Source organism: Rhinolophus sinicus, linkage group LG05 (assembly GCF_036562045.2).
Source record: "Rhinolophus sinicus isolate RSC01 linkage group LG05, ASM3656204v1, whole genome shotgun sequence".
Lineage (NCBI taxonomy): Eukaryota > Metazoa > Chordata > Mammalia > Chiroptera > Rhinolophidae > Rhinolophus > Rhinolophus sinicus.
In genome coordinates, this window is record NC_133755.1 from 112,945,268 (window position 1) to 112,964,461 (window position 19,194).

At 37.0% G+C, this 19,194-nt stretch overlaps 1 protein-coding gene across 1 annotated transcript in view; it reads right to left on the reverse strand.

Moving 5' to 3' along the window:
* TMEM30A (transmembrane protein 30A) overlaps positions 1-19,194 on the reverse strand; it is a 33,230-nt gene that overhangs the window by 8,328 nt on the left and 5,708 nt on the right. The window contains exons 2-3 of the mRNA XM_019729606.2: positions 3,990-4,097; positions 1,512-1,619 (exon numbers count right to left, since the gene is read on the reverse strand). Of these exons, the coding sequence (XP_019585165.1) occupies positions 1,512-1,619; positions 3,990-4,097 (216 nt within the window). The remainder of the gene's footprint in view (positions 1-1,511; positions 1,620-3,989; positions 4,098-19,194) is intronic.

Here is a 19,194-nt window from a genome sequence, read left to right on the forward strand (position 1 = left end):
GCGTTAAGTAACTTGGACTTCAACCTGTCCATCTCAAAAATTTAAAAATTTTTAAGTCACCTGGTCTTGAAATCATACATTTCAATCTCATCCAGGGATCAATAAATGACAGCCTGCAGGCAAAATCTAACAACTACCTGTTTTTGTAAACAAAATTTTATTGGAATACAGCTACACCCATTCATTCAATTATTGTCTATAGTAGCTGTTTCCATTCTACAATGGCAGAGGTGAGTAGCTACAATAGAGGCCACATGACCTACAAAGCTGGAAATATTTATCATCTGGCCCTTTACAGAAAAAAACTCATCAATCCCTAGTCTAGCCTAAAAGCTCTGCTTGCAGTTTGTTAAGAAAAGAATCAATTTCAGCTTCTTTCACCCTCAGTGAAGAGAGCTTGTATCTAAACAAATTGTGAATCAACCACCACTTCTGGGTCTTTGAACACAACCCATCTCCAACCCCAATCAACAAATTGAGAGTGGCTTAGGAACTTGGTGTGTCTCACAGAATATCACCTTCTCTGGATTTGAGTTCTAAAAATTGGATCCCACAGAGTATAAACGCCACTATTTTGGATTGCAAATATTATAGACCTAACCAGAATCTTTAAATAGACTTGTTATGTCTTAAGGTCCCCAACATCAAGAACTAGCAACAGAACCAGTCAAGACAGTCCAGAGCAGCTATATGCTTATCAGGACCATTCTGGTCACAATATGATCCCAAATTGCATTCTAAGAGATTCACCATTTTTAAGAGATCCTAGATTGCTCTGGGACTCTGAAGGTTTGTCGCATTGGCAGCAGTAACATAAAATACTTGTACATCAACCGCTATAGGAAGTTGAACAACGGTCAGGAAACTAAGATCCACTAGTCCACAGATTCCCAAACCAGGCTGGGCATCAGAAGAAGAGCTTATTAAAAATAGATTATTTTAGAGCTCCACCCCTGCAGACAATTGACATATTAGACTTCCAGAATCTGTGAATTAGAATTCCAGAATCTGTGTTTTCAAAAAGCTCCTCAGACAGTTTTTCAGTAACCTACCCTTTGGACTTGACTACTCAGGCTTCCCAGAAGTTAAAAAATCGAGAGCATGCATACATGTTCAATTCTAAAACACAATCTCAGAAATTAAAAGTAGTTTAGTCACATATTCTTATAATATAATAATAATGAACAAACACAAATAGAACAAATTATATACCCAGAATGCCAGGTCCATCAAAATTCCATTACAAATAGGTTAATAAAGCAAAAATCCCAATGACATTACCAGAAACGAGCAAGCAGTAATGTGTCCTCTGGCTGTAAGAAATCATTAATCTGTGTAAATTCCACGGGAAAAAATTTTTTAACTACAAACCTTCACTAAACAAACTGTAAGGGGAAAGTAACACTTTCATGTCATCCTAACAATATTAAAATTAACATTTCTAACTGAACAATTATCACATATACTTATTTCATAGGTACCACATTTTCTTAGTCCATCATTTTACTTACAAGTAAAGCACTAGAATCTCCATTTAGTTGACTATCATCTCGAGATTTCACATAACGACGATGGTTTTGATAGAAATTCGACAGTCCATAATACATAAATACATTGCCCTAGAGAAACATAAAGGGAAAAAAAAACTCATATAAAACTATTAAGTTTAAAATTGCGTCATTCATACATAAAAGCTATATAATTGTGGACTTTACTACTTCAAAATTTGTGAAAACTTAAAACAGGTACTGGGGTGAATTCTACCAGTACTTAGCAATACACAAGTAAAATGGTACAAATTTTAAGTTAAGGTTAAAGGTGGTATGTTACAAAAATCCAAGAGTAAATTTTGAAACCATCCTTAAAGACGTCAAAGAAGTACTATTTAGATATTTTTTTTAAACCCTATTCTAATTGATCTACTTTCAATTTAAAACTTTCTCTAATTCAGACTGGTCTTCAGCCAATTAGCATCAACTTTTCAAAGGGATAATGGTGAAAACTTCACTTTTTACCCAAGTAATTCTGAACATGAATTAGGACATAGTGAATTTCTCCACAGAATGCTATCTAATATTAGTAATTAATAATTAGTAAAGTATCTATGATAATGAGTCACTCTGTAATAATCAACAAAAGTATGTAAATGTATTCAGTGGAGCCAATTTGGAAATAACACTACAATTTGGAAATACACTACAATTACTTAGAAGGTGCCATGAAGCCATCTTGAATGACTAAGATTTTTAGAAGTAGCAAAAACATGAGGCTATTTTCTCCTTCATTTTTGCTACTTCTATCATCTATAATGTTATCCTCAATTAAAAGGAATGCAAGAAAAAAGCAATTCAGTAACACTTTAAGTATGCTTTTACTTGATTTGTTTTCATATATAATACAAAGCTTGATTTTCAAATGTCAAATTTATACAAACTTTCCCATTCTATGTAAAGAAAATGTTTACATGGAAACCATTTATTTATCAAAATTATATCACAGAAACAAAGAATATGCTTTAAAAAATATCAATTAAGAACTACAGTAAATTCAAGGGGGATCAAATATTTGGTGATGGAAGGAGAACTGACTCTCGGTGGTGAACACACAATGGGATTTATAGATGATGTAATACAGAATTGTACATCTGAAATCTATGTAATTTTACTAACAATTGTCACCCCAATAAATTTAAATAGAAAAAAAAAAAAGAACTACAGTAAACTCAACTTACAAACTGAAAGAGAGCCTTTCAATGAGTACTGAGACAAAAATAACTTACTTGAAGTTGTCTGAAAAGGCTTTAGTCCAGTGCAAAGTTTTGGCTTATGAAGGGACACAGAGCCCACAAAAGAATGAATGTGAAGATGATCGCCTTTGCAGAAGAGACGTTCTAAAATAACTGTTTTTTTTAATGAGGGAGGAAACTAATGGAGCTTCTGAATCATTACAAGTCTCTTTCATTTCTTTAATTACGCCTGTTCTGACAAAAAGAACTTAATGCAACTTGATAGTTTGTCCATCACATGGAAAAAGAATAGAAGTTTTATTCTGTTTTAAATTTATAGAAGTTTTATTCTGTTTTAAATTTATATGTTATTTCTGCTGAAAAGAAAGTAAAATAATTAAATTTCTGTCTTCTCCCAAATTTACTGTCTCGCTTTTTGGTTTGCTTTTTTTTTAAAGGCAGCCTTATTGTCCTTTATTTCAGTTCAAGTGCATCTAAAACAGCAATCATCTGCCAGAGACTACAAAAGTCATCAGTATCTTTAAGAAAATTCTAAAGTGTTAAAGCACTTTTGCTCCTTGAAGAATAAAACAATAAATTTTAAACTCAATTTGCAGGTAAAGGAGGGCACAAACTGGTCTTGCTATCCCTATTCTGAATCTTTATGTCCTTTAGTATCTGCTCAGTTCCAAGAATGGCAGATAAGTGTGAGTGCAAAAGACGCAGACAGACTACACACAGAGATGTTCTAACTGCTTATTATTAAGATATAAAAGATCAATAAGGTTTCACTATTTGCATTTGGATAATGTTTCATATCTGATAGAAAAATGATGGGTGAATTAGTATTTATTTTCCAAAGTAAAGCTTGTTTTAGTATTAAAAGTAGGCAAAACAATCTGAACAATAATTTTTAAAATACAAGTAAATGTAGATATAAACTTGATCACTACTGATTTATACAATTTTATTGATTTATAAAATTTCCCAGTGAGAGGATAAATATGGTATTTTAAATTTAGTTAATAAAGTACTATATAAAAGTAGTATATAAAGTACTATATAAAAGAAACTATTTAAATACATGTAGTTAATTACCAAACAGCATAACGCAATCAATAGCCAAACAAAACAATCTTCCTCAAAAGTATATGGATTCCAATAAATTCAAGTGACTGCTCTACCAAAAAATAATAATAACTAGCAAAAAAATAATAAAAATATGGCATTAATATTTTCTAATACATTACTTGGGAATACAAACCTCAAATGACTGTTCCAATGTGAAGTTAATGGCACAAACACAAGATGTCACATTTGGAGATAAACATTTATTGCAGGGACTAGAAGGGTCTGTTCCGGTATAATCAATCTGCAAGAGAAAAATAGAACTAAGCACTTCCTGGGAGAAAGTGGGTACATTCCAAAATAACTTGCTATTAGAGGGAAAAATGTGTCCAATGAAACAACCTATAGCCCAGGGGGAAAAAACTGTTTTTAAGGTCATCCGTTTGTTTTGACAGTGTAAAAACTGGCAAGACCCGTATGTTATTCAACTGGCTCATTTTTCCAAATAAATTCTTGTCTCCTTTTTACCCAAAGAAATTCATTTATGCATCAAAACCATAAATATAAAATTAAAACTTCATGATGTATAAAGATTTAAAGACCTATAACATCTAAATAATTGTGAACAAAAGGGGGCTATATAATAAACCTGACAAGCTCAGGGGGGGCCACAGGGAGGCCTGACAAGCTCAATGATCAAAAGCAGCCACACAGGATGGTCTGATTATAAATTCCTAATTGGTCAGGGAATGGCAGGTAGTCACATCCCAGGCCTACAGCTTCCCTAGCATAGGTCAATCTTTACCTTAAGTGAATTGTCCGTTGTTCTTATGCATTTAGGAGGTCAGAGTAATCTTTTCAAGATGCCTTGAACACAACCAAAGATACCAGAGCACAAGACCATAGAATCCCTCATTGTTTCTTGTTCCCCGAATGCCATCTCTACGTACTGTAAATGTTAATTATTAACTATCCTGTACCACTCATGTAAAAGTATGTGCTTCTCCATTCTGCTTTTTATCCAATTCTAGACATTTCCTCTACTTGGCTTTCTCCTGCCTCCTTGATCTACCACCAAGAGATTTTATGTAACTTTCCTTACTTTTCTCCTTTGATTGTAAATACAAAAAAGGAACTGCAAATTGCCATTCTACGGGAGCATTTTTTCAGTCAGTTGAGATTTTGCTCCTGGGCATGTCCTCAAAATTTGGCTCAGATAAACTCTTACAAGATTTTTCTATAGGCTGGACATTCTTCTGTTGACATAATTAAAATATCAGATTAATACAAAGATCAGTAAATCAGTTATTGCTCTTAAATCTTCTAATCTTAAATACTTTCAGTCACCTCAGCTTTCCACAGTACATTTTCAAATTAAAAAAAAAAAAAAAAAAAAACACTATTAGGTTTCTCAAGAGCTACCATTTGTTCAAACCCTGGTCTTGTATAATAAAGAATTAGCCTTGTCTTTGTCCTGGGTTCCTTGGCAGGGAGGTTCTAAAACCCTTGGAATTTCCCCAGTGACAGGAGTGTATCTGTTTTTGATAATCCCTTTGATTCACACTAGCGTTTATGCTAATAAGATGGCTAAGGATGGGGGCTGGTCACCATTAAGATTAGATGTGACTAGGGACGGCAGCCCAGCCCAGCCCAACTTCTGAGGAGAGGAGGAAGGCTGGAAACTTAGTTCAATCATGTGGCCAACGTTTAATCAATCATGGCTATGTCATGAAATGTCAATAAAAATCCTGGGCACAGGGGAGCTTCCTGGTTGGTTAATCCACTGAAGTGTCAGGAGAGTGATATGCTCTGCTTCTATAGGGAGAGGCCTCTGCATTCAGGACCCTTCCAGATCTCTCTCTTTATTTAGCTGGTCCTAATTTATATTGTTTATAATAAAACTGTAATCCTAGATATAGCACTTTCCCGAGTTCTGAGAGTCACTCTAAGAAATTATTAACCTGAAAGGGATCACAGGCAACCCTGGATTTACAGCCAGTAGGTCAGAAGCATAGGTGGCCTGAAGACCTCTGAACTTGCAACTGGCTTATGGAGTGAGGACAGTCTTGTGAGGGGGGTTCTTGGAATCCCCGCCCCAGATTTGTAGTTACTTAGGCAGAAGTGTGGGTAGCCTGGAGATGTGACTTACAGCTTGTGTCTAAAGTGGTGGCAGTCTTGTTGGGGACCATGGCCTTCCACCTGTGGAATGTGATGACAACTCAGGGTGATAGTGTCAGAACTGAATTGCAGGACACCAGCTGGTGTCAGAAGACTGGGCCTAATAGCTAAATGAGAGCCTTTGTTTCCATTATAAGAATTTTTGAATAGATTTTATTTTTCAGAGCAGTTTTAGGTTCACAGCAAAATTGAGTAGAAAGTACAGAGTTCTCACATACTCTCTGCCCCCCACACACGCACAGCTTCCCAATTATCAACATCCCCACCAGAGTGGTACATGCTTTACAATTAGTGACCGTACGCTGACACGTAATAATCACCCAAGACCACAGGTTACATTAAGAGTCTCTCTTGATGTTCCATATTCCATGGGTTTTGACAAATGTGTAATGACATGTATACACCATCATAGTATCATACAGTAGGGTCACTGCCTTAAAAATCCTGTCTATTCAGCCCTCCCTCCCCATTAACCCCTAGTAACCACTGATCTTTTTACTGTTTTCACAGTTTTGCCTTTTCCAGAATGTCATATAATATATATAGTATATAGCCTTTGTCAGATTTGCCTTTTCACTAAGTAATATGCATTTAGGGCTCCTCCATGTCTTTTCATGGTTTGAGAGCACTTATTTTTTAGCATTGAACATTATTCCATTTCCTGGATGTACCACAGGTTATTTATTTATCCATTCACCTACTAAAAGACATTGTGAAAATTAAACACAAACCTCATTTAAAATGGAGTCGGGAAAAGAACTCTAACTCACTACTGATCCCCACGGGGAAAGACAGTACCTTGCAACTCCAACAGAAAGTGGTACTACTTTACTGCCTCAGCAGGAGGAAGCCAAGATTCCTCCGTGCCTGGTAGCAGCTCAGCCAATGGAAGATAGCCATCGCAGCCAAGAAAAAGCCACTACACTTCAAACTTTCAGTTCCCTCTAATACACTCTTCATTTACAACAGCCTCTCCCAAGTCCATAAAAGATCGTTCCTCTCCTTTGTTTCTCTGTACTTGCTCACCCTGAACTGCAATTCTTTATTGTTCCCGAATAAACCCATTTTGCTGGAGCAATATCTGGCTGTCTATTTGTTTATGGTTAACAGCACCTTGACTGCTTCCAGGTTTTGGCAATTATGAATAAAACTGCTATAAACTTTCGTGTGTAGGAATTTGTGCAGACAGAAGTTTTCCGTCTATTGGGTAAATAACAAGGAGTAGGAATGATGAATGTTATGGTAAGAATATGTTTAGTGCTATAAGAGACTGCCACACTGTCTTCCAAAGTGGCTGTACCATCTTGCATTCTCACCAACAATGAATGAGTTCCTGTTGCTCCAAAATCTCTCCAGCACAGGATGCTGTCAGTGTTTTGGATTTTTACCATTCTGACAGGCATGCAGTGGTATCTCGTTTTAATTTGCTATTTCCTAATGATATATGACGTGAAGCATTTTTCATATGCTTATTTGCCACCTGTACATTAGGGACTAAATATTTGTGCCCCCCACCCCAAATTCTTAAGTTGAAGCCCTAATTCCCAATGTGATAGTATTTGGAGATGGGGGCCATTGAAAGGTAATTAGACAAGGTCATGAATGCAGGGCCCGTATGATGGGATCAGTGCCCTCATGAGAAAAACAAGAGAGACCAGAGCGTTTGTTCTCGCTCCCCTACTCTCTCTCCCCATCCCATGTGAGGACAAAGAGAGAAGGCAGCCGTCAGCAAGTCAGAAAAGGGTTCTCACCAGGAAGTGAGGAAGTGAATCTGCCAGCACCTTGATCTTGGACTTCCCAGCCTCCAAGGCTGTGATAAATATGTCTATTGTTTAAGCCCCCAGTCTGTGATACATGTTTTTAAGCAGCCCAAGAAGCTAACACAGATTTTGCTACCAGAAAGTGGGGTACTGCTGTAACAAACACCTAAAAAGACAACAGTGTCTGTAGGAGTGGGTAACGGGTAACGGATAGAGACTGGAGATTTGAGACGAATGCTAGAAATATGGATATTGAGGCTGATTCTGGTGACACCTTAGAAAGAAATGAAGAGTTAGAGAGAAAGCTTCCATCTCTCAGAGAATACATAATCATGAACAGAGTATTGGTAGAAAGGGGATCCTTGTTATAAAAAGTGGCAAATAAAAAACCTGGCTAAACTGTATTCTAGTGTTTTGTGGAAGGTAGAACTTGTGAGGAATGAAACTGGATATTTAGTTAGGAGACTTCTGAGCAGTGTTAAAGGGGTGGCTGGGTTTCACCTGACTGTTTATAGTAAAATGCAAAAAGAGTGAAATGAATGGAGAAGGAATACTGTTAAGCAAAAAGAGACCAAAACTTAAAAATTTGCAAAACTGGCAAGTCTATCCATATTGCAAAATATGAGAATGCTTGTTTTGTAACGAGTACTAGGGTATAGCTGAACAACTAACTATTTGATAAAGAAATCAGTGAGGGTATGAACCAATGACCTCATTAGCCATTCGAGCAGAATCACTGTCAGTTTGAAATGAAGGGGAAACAGAAGGGACAGAATTAAGTAAGACTACAGGACTTCTTAGTTCCTACACGTCTGGACTGTAGAGCCATTTGGCTGCAAACATGCACTGTTCTTCAATACAAAGAAAGATCTCAAAGGTGGTTTACAGACCATCAGGGCTACATCCTCAGTTCAAAGGCCAGATGGCAGCAACCCAGAGCCTTGGAGAGCACTGCTGCCCCAGTGGGTCCTGAAGGCAACGTATCAAACCAAAGAGGATTGTTCTCTAGCCTCAAGATCTATTGGTATTTGCCTCACTAGGTTTTGGAGACTTGTTTGGAACTTGTCATCCCTTTTTTCCTTTAATTTTCTCCCCTCTCAGATAGACAAATCTACATTATGTCTGTCCTTCCATGGTATTTTGGAAGCATATAACTTTTCTGGTTTCATAGGTTCACAGCTGGAGAGAAATTTTGCCTGGGAATAAATAGTACCTCGTGTCTCAACCCTACCTGATTAAAATGGTATTTAAGATGAGATTTTATAGACTTCAGAGTGATGATTTTGGGGCTGCTGGGATAGAATGAAAGTATCATGCTTGTGAGAAGGATGGGAATTTGAGGAGCACAGGGGTGGAATGCATGAACTAAATGTTTGTGTCCCCCAAAATTTTATATATTGAAACCCAAAACCTGCAATGTGATGACATTTGAAGCCGGGCCTTTGGGAGGTAATTAGGTTTAGATGACGTCATGAGGGTTCCACGATGGGAGGGTAATTAGGTTTAGATGACGTCATGAGGGCCCCACGATGGGATTAGTGTCCTTAATAAAGAGAGGAAGAGGGACCAGAGCTTTTTCTCTGCCATGGTGAGAACACAAGAAGCAGGTGGCCATCTGCAAGCCAGAAAGAGGGTCTCCCAGCATCATGATCTTGGACTTCCCTGCTTCAAGGAAGAAATGAGTATCAGTGAGAAATGAGTATCTGTTCTTTAATCTACCTAGTCTATGGTATTTCGTTATAGCAGCCCAAATTGAGTAAGATATTGTATATCTTCTTTGGTGCAGTGTCTGTTCAGGTCTTTTGTCCATTTTTTAATTGGGTTGTTCATTTTCTTATTGCTGAATATTAAGTGTTCCTTGTATATTTTGGGTAACAGTCCTTTATCAAATATGTCTTTTACAAATATATTCTCACTCTCTTGATAAAGAAGAACTTTAGGATGAACAGCCCTAGTTAATTATCTTTACCTTAATAAAGCAAAAAAATTAGCCATCTAATCTTTATTTCTGAAATTAAACATTTAAACATTATACATGGATATTTAACTTCTCTTTGTAATTGCAAAAAAAAAAGGTTAAAATTTGTAATAGAGAGAAAATAGAGCCAGCATCTAATTATAACATCGAGTTGCTTTTCACAAACCACAAAGTGCTTAATAAACTTCTTTTATCAAATTCTGATATAACCTATTGAAATGTTCTCCATCAAAGCTTATTTGCTTACTAATGAAACTTTGTCTAGAGAAAATTTTCATTCACTGCAAATATCTAAGAGAAGCTAGGCACATAATAAAAACAAGCTAAAAACACAGTTCTCCTAAATGAGGAGAGGAAAAGCACATGTAATTTTTCAATAAAACTGTTGGGCCGCAACTTAATGCCCGGGGCCTATTAGTGCACAATATTCCACTTAAAAGCCAAGTTTTATGATTTTGAAGAGATGAAAGAAGAGACCATTTAGGAGAGTAAATTGTATTTAAAAAACTATATTAAACTATATTAAAATTTGTTTCCAATTTTTTTATTTAAAAATCTCTACATATCTTCTTTCTTTTTAAAGACTAATTTAAGGATTAAAAAAAGAAAGTTGCCAGCTGTGCCCATTAACATACTGTATGCCTTTGAACAGAAATTTCTCAAATCACTCTCTTTCAAATTAGTTTCTAGGGCAGAGTAGGAAAGAATGATGATCTGTTGTGATTAAGCAAAGATATATATTCTTTATTTAACTGGACAAAAATAATATGATGGAATGGGAAATCTAATAAATTGTACTACCTACAGTATATTAAAACTGAACATTTTACTGGAACCAAGAATTGACTAATAAATTGTACATCAACAAAATCAAAGGATAGCTGTAATATTTTTATCACAATCTTGTGATTACAATTTCTAAAACGCACAAAACAAACTGCATGTCTTTTGATTCCAAAAATCTGAAAGAAGTGTTAAAAAAAAATCATCATTAGCATGTTAAGCCTTACGATCCACAAGGCATGACAAAAGGTGTAAGGGAAATACAAAGGCACTCATACCTTATACTTAGTCAATACAGTTTACACAGCACTTTCTATTATATACACATTTCATCTGATCCTCACCAAAACCCTATAGTACTATCTCCATTTCACAGAAGAACACATTCAGAGTTGCCCAAGGTCACACAAATAGCAACAGCCGGTAGTAGGACAGAACCAAGGATCTCTGACTCTAAGTCTACTGTTGTTTCTATTAAACTACTTTTTCCCAAGAATAGTGATTGCCCTTTGCCCTCTAGAAGACTACTTTACCAAAGCACATGAATACAAGAAAATAACTACTATAAATGCTAACTGCCAAACCGAATGTTAAAGAGGACAGTAAGTACTACATGGACCAGTACTTCTTATTGAGGAGAAAAGAGGATTTGAACTGAGCCATAAAAATAAAACAAATTTTTTAAAGCTGTAAAAAAGAAAAAGAGGGAGCATATGAAGAAGAAAGAGCACAGGTACATTTAAGGATAATGAGCATAGACACTTTGGATTTGTGGAGTTTTCATGTTGGAAGGAAATAAGGCTAAGAAGGTAAACTGGAGACATAATGATATGCGGTGCTTTACTGACTAGTGTTTATTGAATGTACACTAAGTCCCAGACATTATAAGCATTTAATATATATCATCTCATTAAAAAGTACAATTGTCCTACGAAGTTTTTTATTTTAACCTAGGAAACTGCCATTTAGGAAGGATTAGTAATTTTCCCAAGGTCACCCAGCTTGTAATCACAAGAATTCGAATCCAGCTCCACCTTTCTCCAAAATCTATGCTCTTTCCACCCTACTATGCCCTCTCACACAACGGACATATCCTTTCTAATGTACAAACTCAGGACCTTCAGATTATAAGAATGAAGACAAATATCTGAGGAATAACGCTGATTTGTTTGTGTTGCTATTAAGCTGTCTAGCATCCAAACATTCTTCCAAGTATTGTCGAATTCTCCATTTTGAGAGTTTTGGATGGAAACAGGAATCCATCTCCCACTTCAGAAGCCAAAGGGATAAATGAGTCCTTTCTCTCCCTACCATGTTTCCCCGAAAATAACACCTAGCCAGGCAATTAGCTCTAATGCGTCTTATTTTACTATAATATACTCCGGCGGCCAGTACAAAAGCACAAGGTCTGGATCAATTGAGTCTGGATGACTTCCTCTCCATATAAATCACTGAATCTTGGGAGACCAAGACAAGAGTGCGAGTGATCAGAGTAGCAGCCACAGCAGTGGCTAGCCAGGGAACTCAGCAGCAGCTGTAGCTGTTGAGTGTGGCGTCAAAGACCCCACATACATGAGAGCTTCAAAGAAAAAAGGGAAAATGAGGTATATCTACATGGTATTCTGAGCCAAGGATCACCTTGGGGGCTTCAGAGGAGAGGAACGTCAATGAAGGACAATACGAAGAACAGATGTTCAGTAATTAGAAGTCTGCCCTGCCCTACAGATAGATACGTCATAAAATTATTTCTAGTTGTCACTCTATGCGAAAGGCCCCTAATTTAAAGTCTTTCAGGGAGAGGTAAAAATTTCTTGTAAGCCTGCAGGGTCTTGACTGCCTTCAGTTCAAAATAATTCCCATGCCAAAGTGGCACATTTTGGGAGGCCTATTCTGAACCCCTACAATATTTACTGAGCGCCTGTATGCTCCAGGCAATGGGGACTCAGCCCAGTACCTGAGCTCATGGAGCTCAGAGTCTAATACAGAAAACAGAAATAGAAAGGATACTGTGATTCCACAGATACTATGGAAACACATAACCTAACCTAGTAGTCAGCGAATTTCTCCAAGGGCTGATGAGTGGGTGTTATCTACAGGGAGACAGTACCAAGAAGGGGGTACATCTCTAATTAGGGCTTAGCACCTGAGAATCAATCAGGGGTTCTCCAGTTAAGGTGCTTGTATAGTGACCATTTATATATCGTAAAACAATTGGCAATCAGTAATAAGGAAAGGTTAGATCTCAGAAAACAGAAAAGTGGAATTAGATTGTAGAGTAGAAGCTAAAGGGGTAGGTTTTGTGACTTTGAGCCACTATAAACTAGAGTAGTGTGGCTCTGTGTAGACCAGGTGACAAAATGAGGATAGAGCAAAGGAGAAGGCCACTCTAACACTATTGCAGAATTCTTAGCAATTGCAGCACTGAAAGCTTCCAGAGATAGCACCTTTGCAGACACTGGTATATGCATGAGGTACAGCTAGGGTTGCTAAATGGGAATTCCTGCCTGTTCTCAGGAATTTTTTTCGCTTTCCTGTGTCCGAATCCTGAGAAAAGTTGGTTGGAAAATCAGGAAAATCGGCTCCTTGAACCCAGCTGGTTGGTAGTATCGGCCGTCACTTTGTGGAAACAATTCATCGTGGAGAACAGAAAACAGTTTGTATCTCGGGATTCGGGAATGGGAAAGCAAAAATAATTCCTGAGAACAAGCAGGTATTCCCGCCTGGAAACACTAGCTACAGCAGCACCAGCAGCAAGAAAGCTCGTTCAGTTGGCATTAGGTAGGGCAGACCTCAGCTAAGTAGGGGATAGAAGGGCATGACATTACCCCTGCTCGAGGGGACTAGAGCACATTCAGTTTTATGAGTCATACTAGTGCCACTGGTGTGACACCACAGCAGCAAATTTCTCTGCTTTGTGAGTGAGAGAGCTTAAGCAAAAAGAGAAGTCTGCAAGGCTGAGCAGTTGTCCACATTCTTGCCTCAGAGGAAGTAATGCAAGTTACATTGCTTCCTACTCAAAGCTCAAAACAGAGGGGTATTGCTGAGTTTTCCACAGAGGTCACCATGATTGCAGACTAAGTCATTTGTTTAGCCCAGGCCCTCACAGCAAGAGGTGAGTATGGATTATAAGAGTGAGAGAAGTAAAAGGGGTACAATGAGGGTATCCCGGAGTACTGAACATTTTTTAAGTATTTAAAATGCTTCTTTTTTTTTTTAATTAAAGTTTATTGGGGTGACAATGGTTAGTAAAGATACATAGGTTACAAGTGTACAATTCTGTAATACATCATCTACATATCACATTGTGCGTTCACAACACAGAGTCAGTTCTCCTTCCATCACCATGTATTTATTTCATCCCGTTTACCCTCATCTACCACCCTCTCCCCGCTTACCCTCTAGTAACCAGTTTTACCGTTTTCATCTCTTTATTTGAAGTGCTTCCTTTTCATTAAATAGCTAATATATCAATGTAGAACAACCCCCCTCAAAAATGCTCATCAGATAATGGGGATGGAGGAAATAAATAAACATCCATATTCAAACTATATAGAACCTCCTAAAAGTTAGCAGTTGAACCACTGCGCTGTACACCTGAAGATGAAGCTGAATAATATTTAATGTCAACTATAATTAAATATATACAGAAGGTGCCAAAAACAAGTATACACATTTTAAGAAAAGAAAACTGTATTAAAATTGTAATACTCAATATATACCTATAACACGAGATGAATACAAGTCATGTTTGACTTCTGCAATTACAAAAGCTTGTCCAAGTAGTTACCATCAGCATCCAGACACTTCTGATTATGGCGAACTACTGATTGAGCAACGCTGACTAAAGTGTCCACTTGTATACATTTTTTGGCACCCCCAGTATATAGTCACGGGATGTAAAATACAGCACTGGGAATAGAGTCAATGGAATTGTAATAGCTATATATGATGTCAGAGGGGTAGTAGATTGGGGAGGGAGTTATCACGGTGATGGGTGTAAATGTCTATTACATTGTTTTGTACACCTGAAACTAATAAAAATTAAAAAATTAAAATAAAACAATATAAAATTTTAAAAGTTAGCAGTTGAATGAATTTTTTTAAAAACTCAGTCTAGGTTCTTTTGTTTTTGAAGATTAATTTTTTTAAAAAACTAGCTGAACCAGAGTGTAATGGGGTAGGGGGAGTGGTAGAAGAGGGTATACGGGGTCAAATATATGGTGATGGAAAGAGAACTGACCCTGGGTGGTGAACACACAATGGGATTTATAGATGATGTATTACAGAATTGTACACCTAAAACCTATGTAACGTTACTAACACTTGTCACCCCAATAAACTTTAATTTAAAAAGAAACTAGCTGAGTTCTAAATGTATAGTTACAGAACAAGTTTAATCCTTTATATCCTAATAAAATTCTGTGGGTCATATGAAATCTATTATATGTTTCTATAAATTAGAGATTCCAAAGGGGAATCATAGGCAAGGTTTTTACCTCTAATTCAATCAGAAAGCCTCAATCTCAAACTTATAAACAATAAATGAATGAATTAGGTAATATATAAATGTAAATTATCTTTGAAGAAAGGACAGCAATAACAAGGCTAGATATTATTTCCCAATGCCTACTTCATGCCAAAATTGTTCTTAATCTGTTACAGGGAGGAAACTGAGACTCAGCTGATACGCGACTGCATCCATTTCCTACCTACCGTAATGAACTACCACAAACTGGGTGTTTTAGAACAAGAGAGATTTACTCTCACAGTTGGAGGCTAGAAGTCTGAATTCAGCAGGGTTACGCTGACTCAGACTGGGGAGAGGCCTCCCTTGACGCTTTCTAGCTCCTGGCAGCAGCTGGCGTTCCTTGGCTCACAGCTGCATCACTCTACCTCTGCCTCTGTTGTTCTGTGGTTCTCGCTACATCTCTGTCTTTACATCATCTTCCCTCTGTAAATGTCTGTCTCTTCATATAAAAACACCAGTCATACACCTAAAAGACCTCAACTTAACCTGATTACATCTGCAATGACTCTCCAAATAAAGTCACATTCACAGGTACTGGGAGTTAGGATTTCAACACATCTTTTGGAGGGACAAAATTCAATCCATAACGGTGACAGAATCGTATCTGTCTAGCTCCAACGTTGCGGCTGTTCTTTCCATTAGACTGCACTGCTACTTTCCATAATCTTGAGTATATACACATTATACATTAATTTAGAAATATGGAAGTCAGTTTAAAAGACATTTTAAAATACAACTGGCACCAATTGTTAATATGCTGATGTGTTAAACAGTACTACCAAATCTTCATATTTTTAATCTAAAATATAGATGAAAAACAACTTTGCTATAATAGGTAGATGCCATCCAGGACTAACTTAACTTTTAGAGTTTGAAATAGTATTTGATAACACAAATTTTCATACAGTTTTTATATATGGCATTTAATTCATTTCTACAAACAAAATAATAAATTTCAACATGAAGTTTTAGTTTACCCCTTAAAAGTCTTATTAAGATATCAAGTTATAAAAACTGCCTAGCACAGACCTGATGAAACGACATTGTTTTTTGTATAGTCATAAAACTAATATTCAAATGTTAGTGGCTTGTACCTTTGTCTCTGGTGCTACTTTCTAACAATAACCTCATGCTGCTTCATATCATGTGTCATCCATTACACTACCCTCCCTAAATTGTCGCTGGTCTTATCTCCACCCCATTTTTATATTCCCAGATGTATTCACTTGGTTGCATTTCTTCCTTCCCACTTGAAATTCTTACCATCTCTATCCATTTCAAATCCACGGTGATCTTTTGAAAATTAAGTCATGCAATATATGATTTGTTAATCTTTTTTTGGTTATACTTCACTAAAAACTTGACTTAAAAAAAAAAAAATCATAGCCCCTTAACTGGTTTCCTTGTTTCTACTCTTATCCCCAGGTCATATTCTCCATACCTTTGGCACAGTGACTCTTTTAACCATAAATAAGATCATGTCATCTATCTGTATAAAACTTCTCAGTGGCTTTACATTACACTGATTGTAGATGCCAAAAATCCTTATAATGACCATTGTGAGGTGCACCCCGCTACTTTACCATTCTAACTTCATCTTTGACTATCCTCCCCCACTTCCCACTCTGCTCCAGCCACAATGACCGCTTTGTTGTTCCTCCAACATCCTATTAAGCACACTCCTCAGGTCCTTTGCTCTTATTATTTCTTCTATCTGGAACATTCTTCCCTCAGATACCGATATGGCTTACTCCCCCACCTCTTTTAGACCTTTACTCAAAGACCACTTTACTGAGGCTTCCCTGACTACTCTATTTAAAATTATAAGCCATCCTTCAACTGTTCCTATTCCCTTTCCTTCCTTCATTTTTCTTCATAGCACTTTTCACCATCTAACATACTTCCCATACAGTGTGTTAAGGAGTGAGTTAATGGCAGATGGGAAGGGACATTATCAGTTAGTGTGGACACCCTTCTTTTCAAACAGATTATATGGAAAAAGAGAATACAGAAAAGCACCTAGAGAAAACAAAACAAGAGCTCAGAGTGCTCAGATGTGAATCCCGGCTGTGTGACTAAGCAAATGACTCAATCTCAGATTCAGTGTCCCTTTTAATATTAAAATGGAGAGACTACCCTCATAAGTGTCACTGTATCAGATAACATATGTATGTAAAATTCTTAGCAGAGTAAACAGTCAAATAATACCGGTCATTATTAATATTTTTATTATTAACTAGAATTGAGATAGGACATTTTCAAGAGAAGAAACTCAAACACATTTATACACTGAAGAAGGAAAAAAGGCTGAAGAAAGTACGAGGCAGGTGATGATATTTAATATTCCTTCTATAACTTGTTTTTTAAAAACTTGTCAGCAAAGCCCTGATTTTCTTTTCATATACAAATCAACACATAATGCCTTTTACTATGAAATCAAGTTCAGCTCAATACTATAGTCAATATAAAAATGCAATCATTATTCAATGTCTAAACTACTAGACTCTCACATCTAGATGACTCAGCTCCCATGCAGCCAACATATTACCACCAGATAAATAATCCTATAAATAGCGCCGTGCCATAGACTGTTAACCCCAACCCCAATTTCTGTGCCACCTTTCTTTCACAGTATAAAACTTCCAATTACTAGCTGAAAACCTTGTTATCAGAATAAAGACCACATTTCCCAGCCTCCCTTACAGTTAGCGTGGCCTTGATACACTAGCTGTAAGGGAGGCTGGGGAATGTGGTCTTTATGTAGTATGTGGCTGCTTCCAAGAACTTTTTTTAAAAGGCCTTTATTCCTTTGTTCTTCATTCCTTCTTCCACATGTTACCTGGAAAAGGATGTGACAATTAGCACTCTAGCCTCCATCCCTGACGGTGAGCACTGGAGCCAATGCCTGAGACAGTGAGGACTCAGTAAACAGAGCCTCCATACTAGCCAGGGACTGCATTTCTAAAAATTTCACATGAGAATGAAAACCTTAACTACTCATTGCTGAACCCAATCCTAACTGATACACATTGTGTCAGTCACGTTACTTCCCCAGTTTAATACATTCATTATCAGATACCCAAGTCTACCCACAACCTGGCACCAGCTGATTTGCCCTTACTCCTATTTTCTCTAAACCCCTTTTGATTTCTTGCCACTACATCTTTGCTCATATTAATCTCCTTTCTTGAAATGCTTCCAATCTCCCCCTTAGAAGTGCTATTTATCTGTACTTCAAGTTCCAGTTCAAAGTCCACTTTCAGTACAAAGTTTTCCACGATTATTAAAGACAGACGTGATCTTGTCTTCCTTTAAACTACTAAGGAATTTTCTGTCTGTGCCGCTCACTCAGCAATGCTTAGTTTTCCTTTTATATGTATGTCTGATCTCCCTGAAAAGATTCCACACTCCTTAAGAAGGGCTCTCTGCTAGAGCAAAAAAATAAAGAGGTCCTGTCCACAAACTTTTTTCTATCGTCCACTATGCCCACAACAGCGCTATGCATACAGATACTGCTCAATATTGATTAAAACTCCTGATAAATTTAACTCAATACATGAGTTTTCACCATCAAAAATCACCAAACCCCTCATCAGCTAAAATTTAAGGGTAGCCTGACCTAATGTCCAGATTGTAATAAAATCTGTTGGGTATAAAAACAAAGTTTGTGAACATGGGAATGCAACTATCTCTTCGATATATACTTATTTCCTTTCCTTTGGATATATACCCCGAGGTGGGAGTGCTGGATCATATGGTGGTAGTTCTAATTTTTAATTTTCTGAGGAACCTCCATACTGTTTTCCATAATGGCTGCACCAATTTATATTCCATAAGGATTCCCTTTTCTCTACACCCTCACCAACAGTTTCTATCTCTTGTCTTGGGATAAGAGAGTAGATCTTAAGTGTTCTCACCATACCCAAAAAAAAAAAAGTAACTGCGATGTGATGGACATGTTAATTAGCTTGATTATAGTGATCATTTCACAATGTATATGTAGATCAAACCATCACACTGAACATATTAAATACACACAATTTTTATGTGTCAATTATACCTCAATAAAGGTGGACAACAAAAGTTTATACTAAAGATAGTAGTCCAAAACTTATTTGTGAAAGAAAGAGGATACCAAGTGGGCGAGGAGCTATAGTTCCCTTATTTTTAAAAA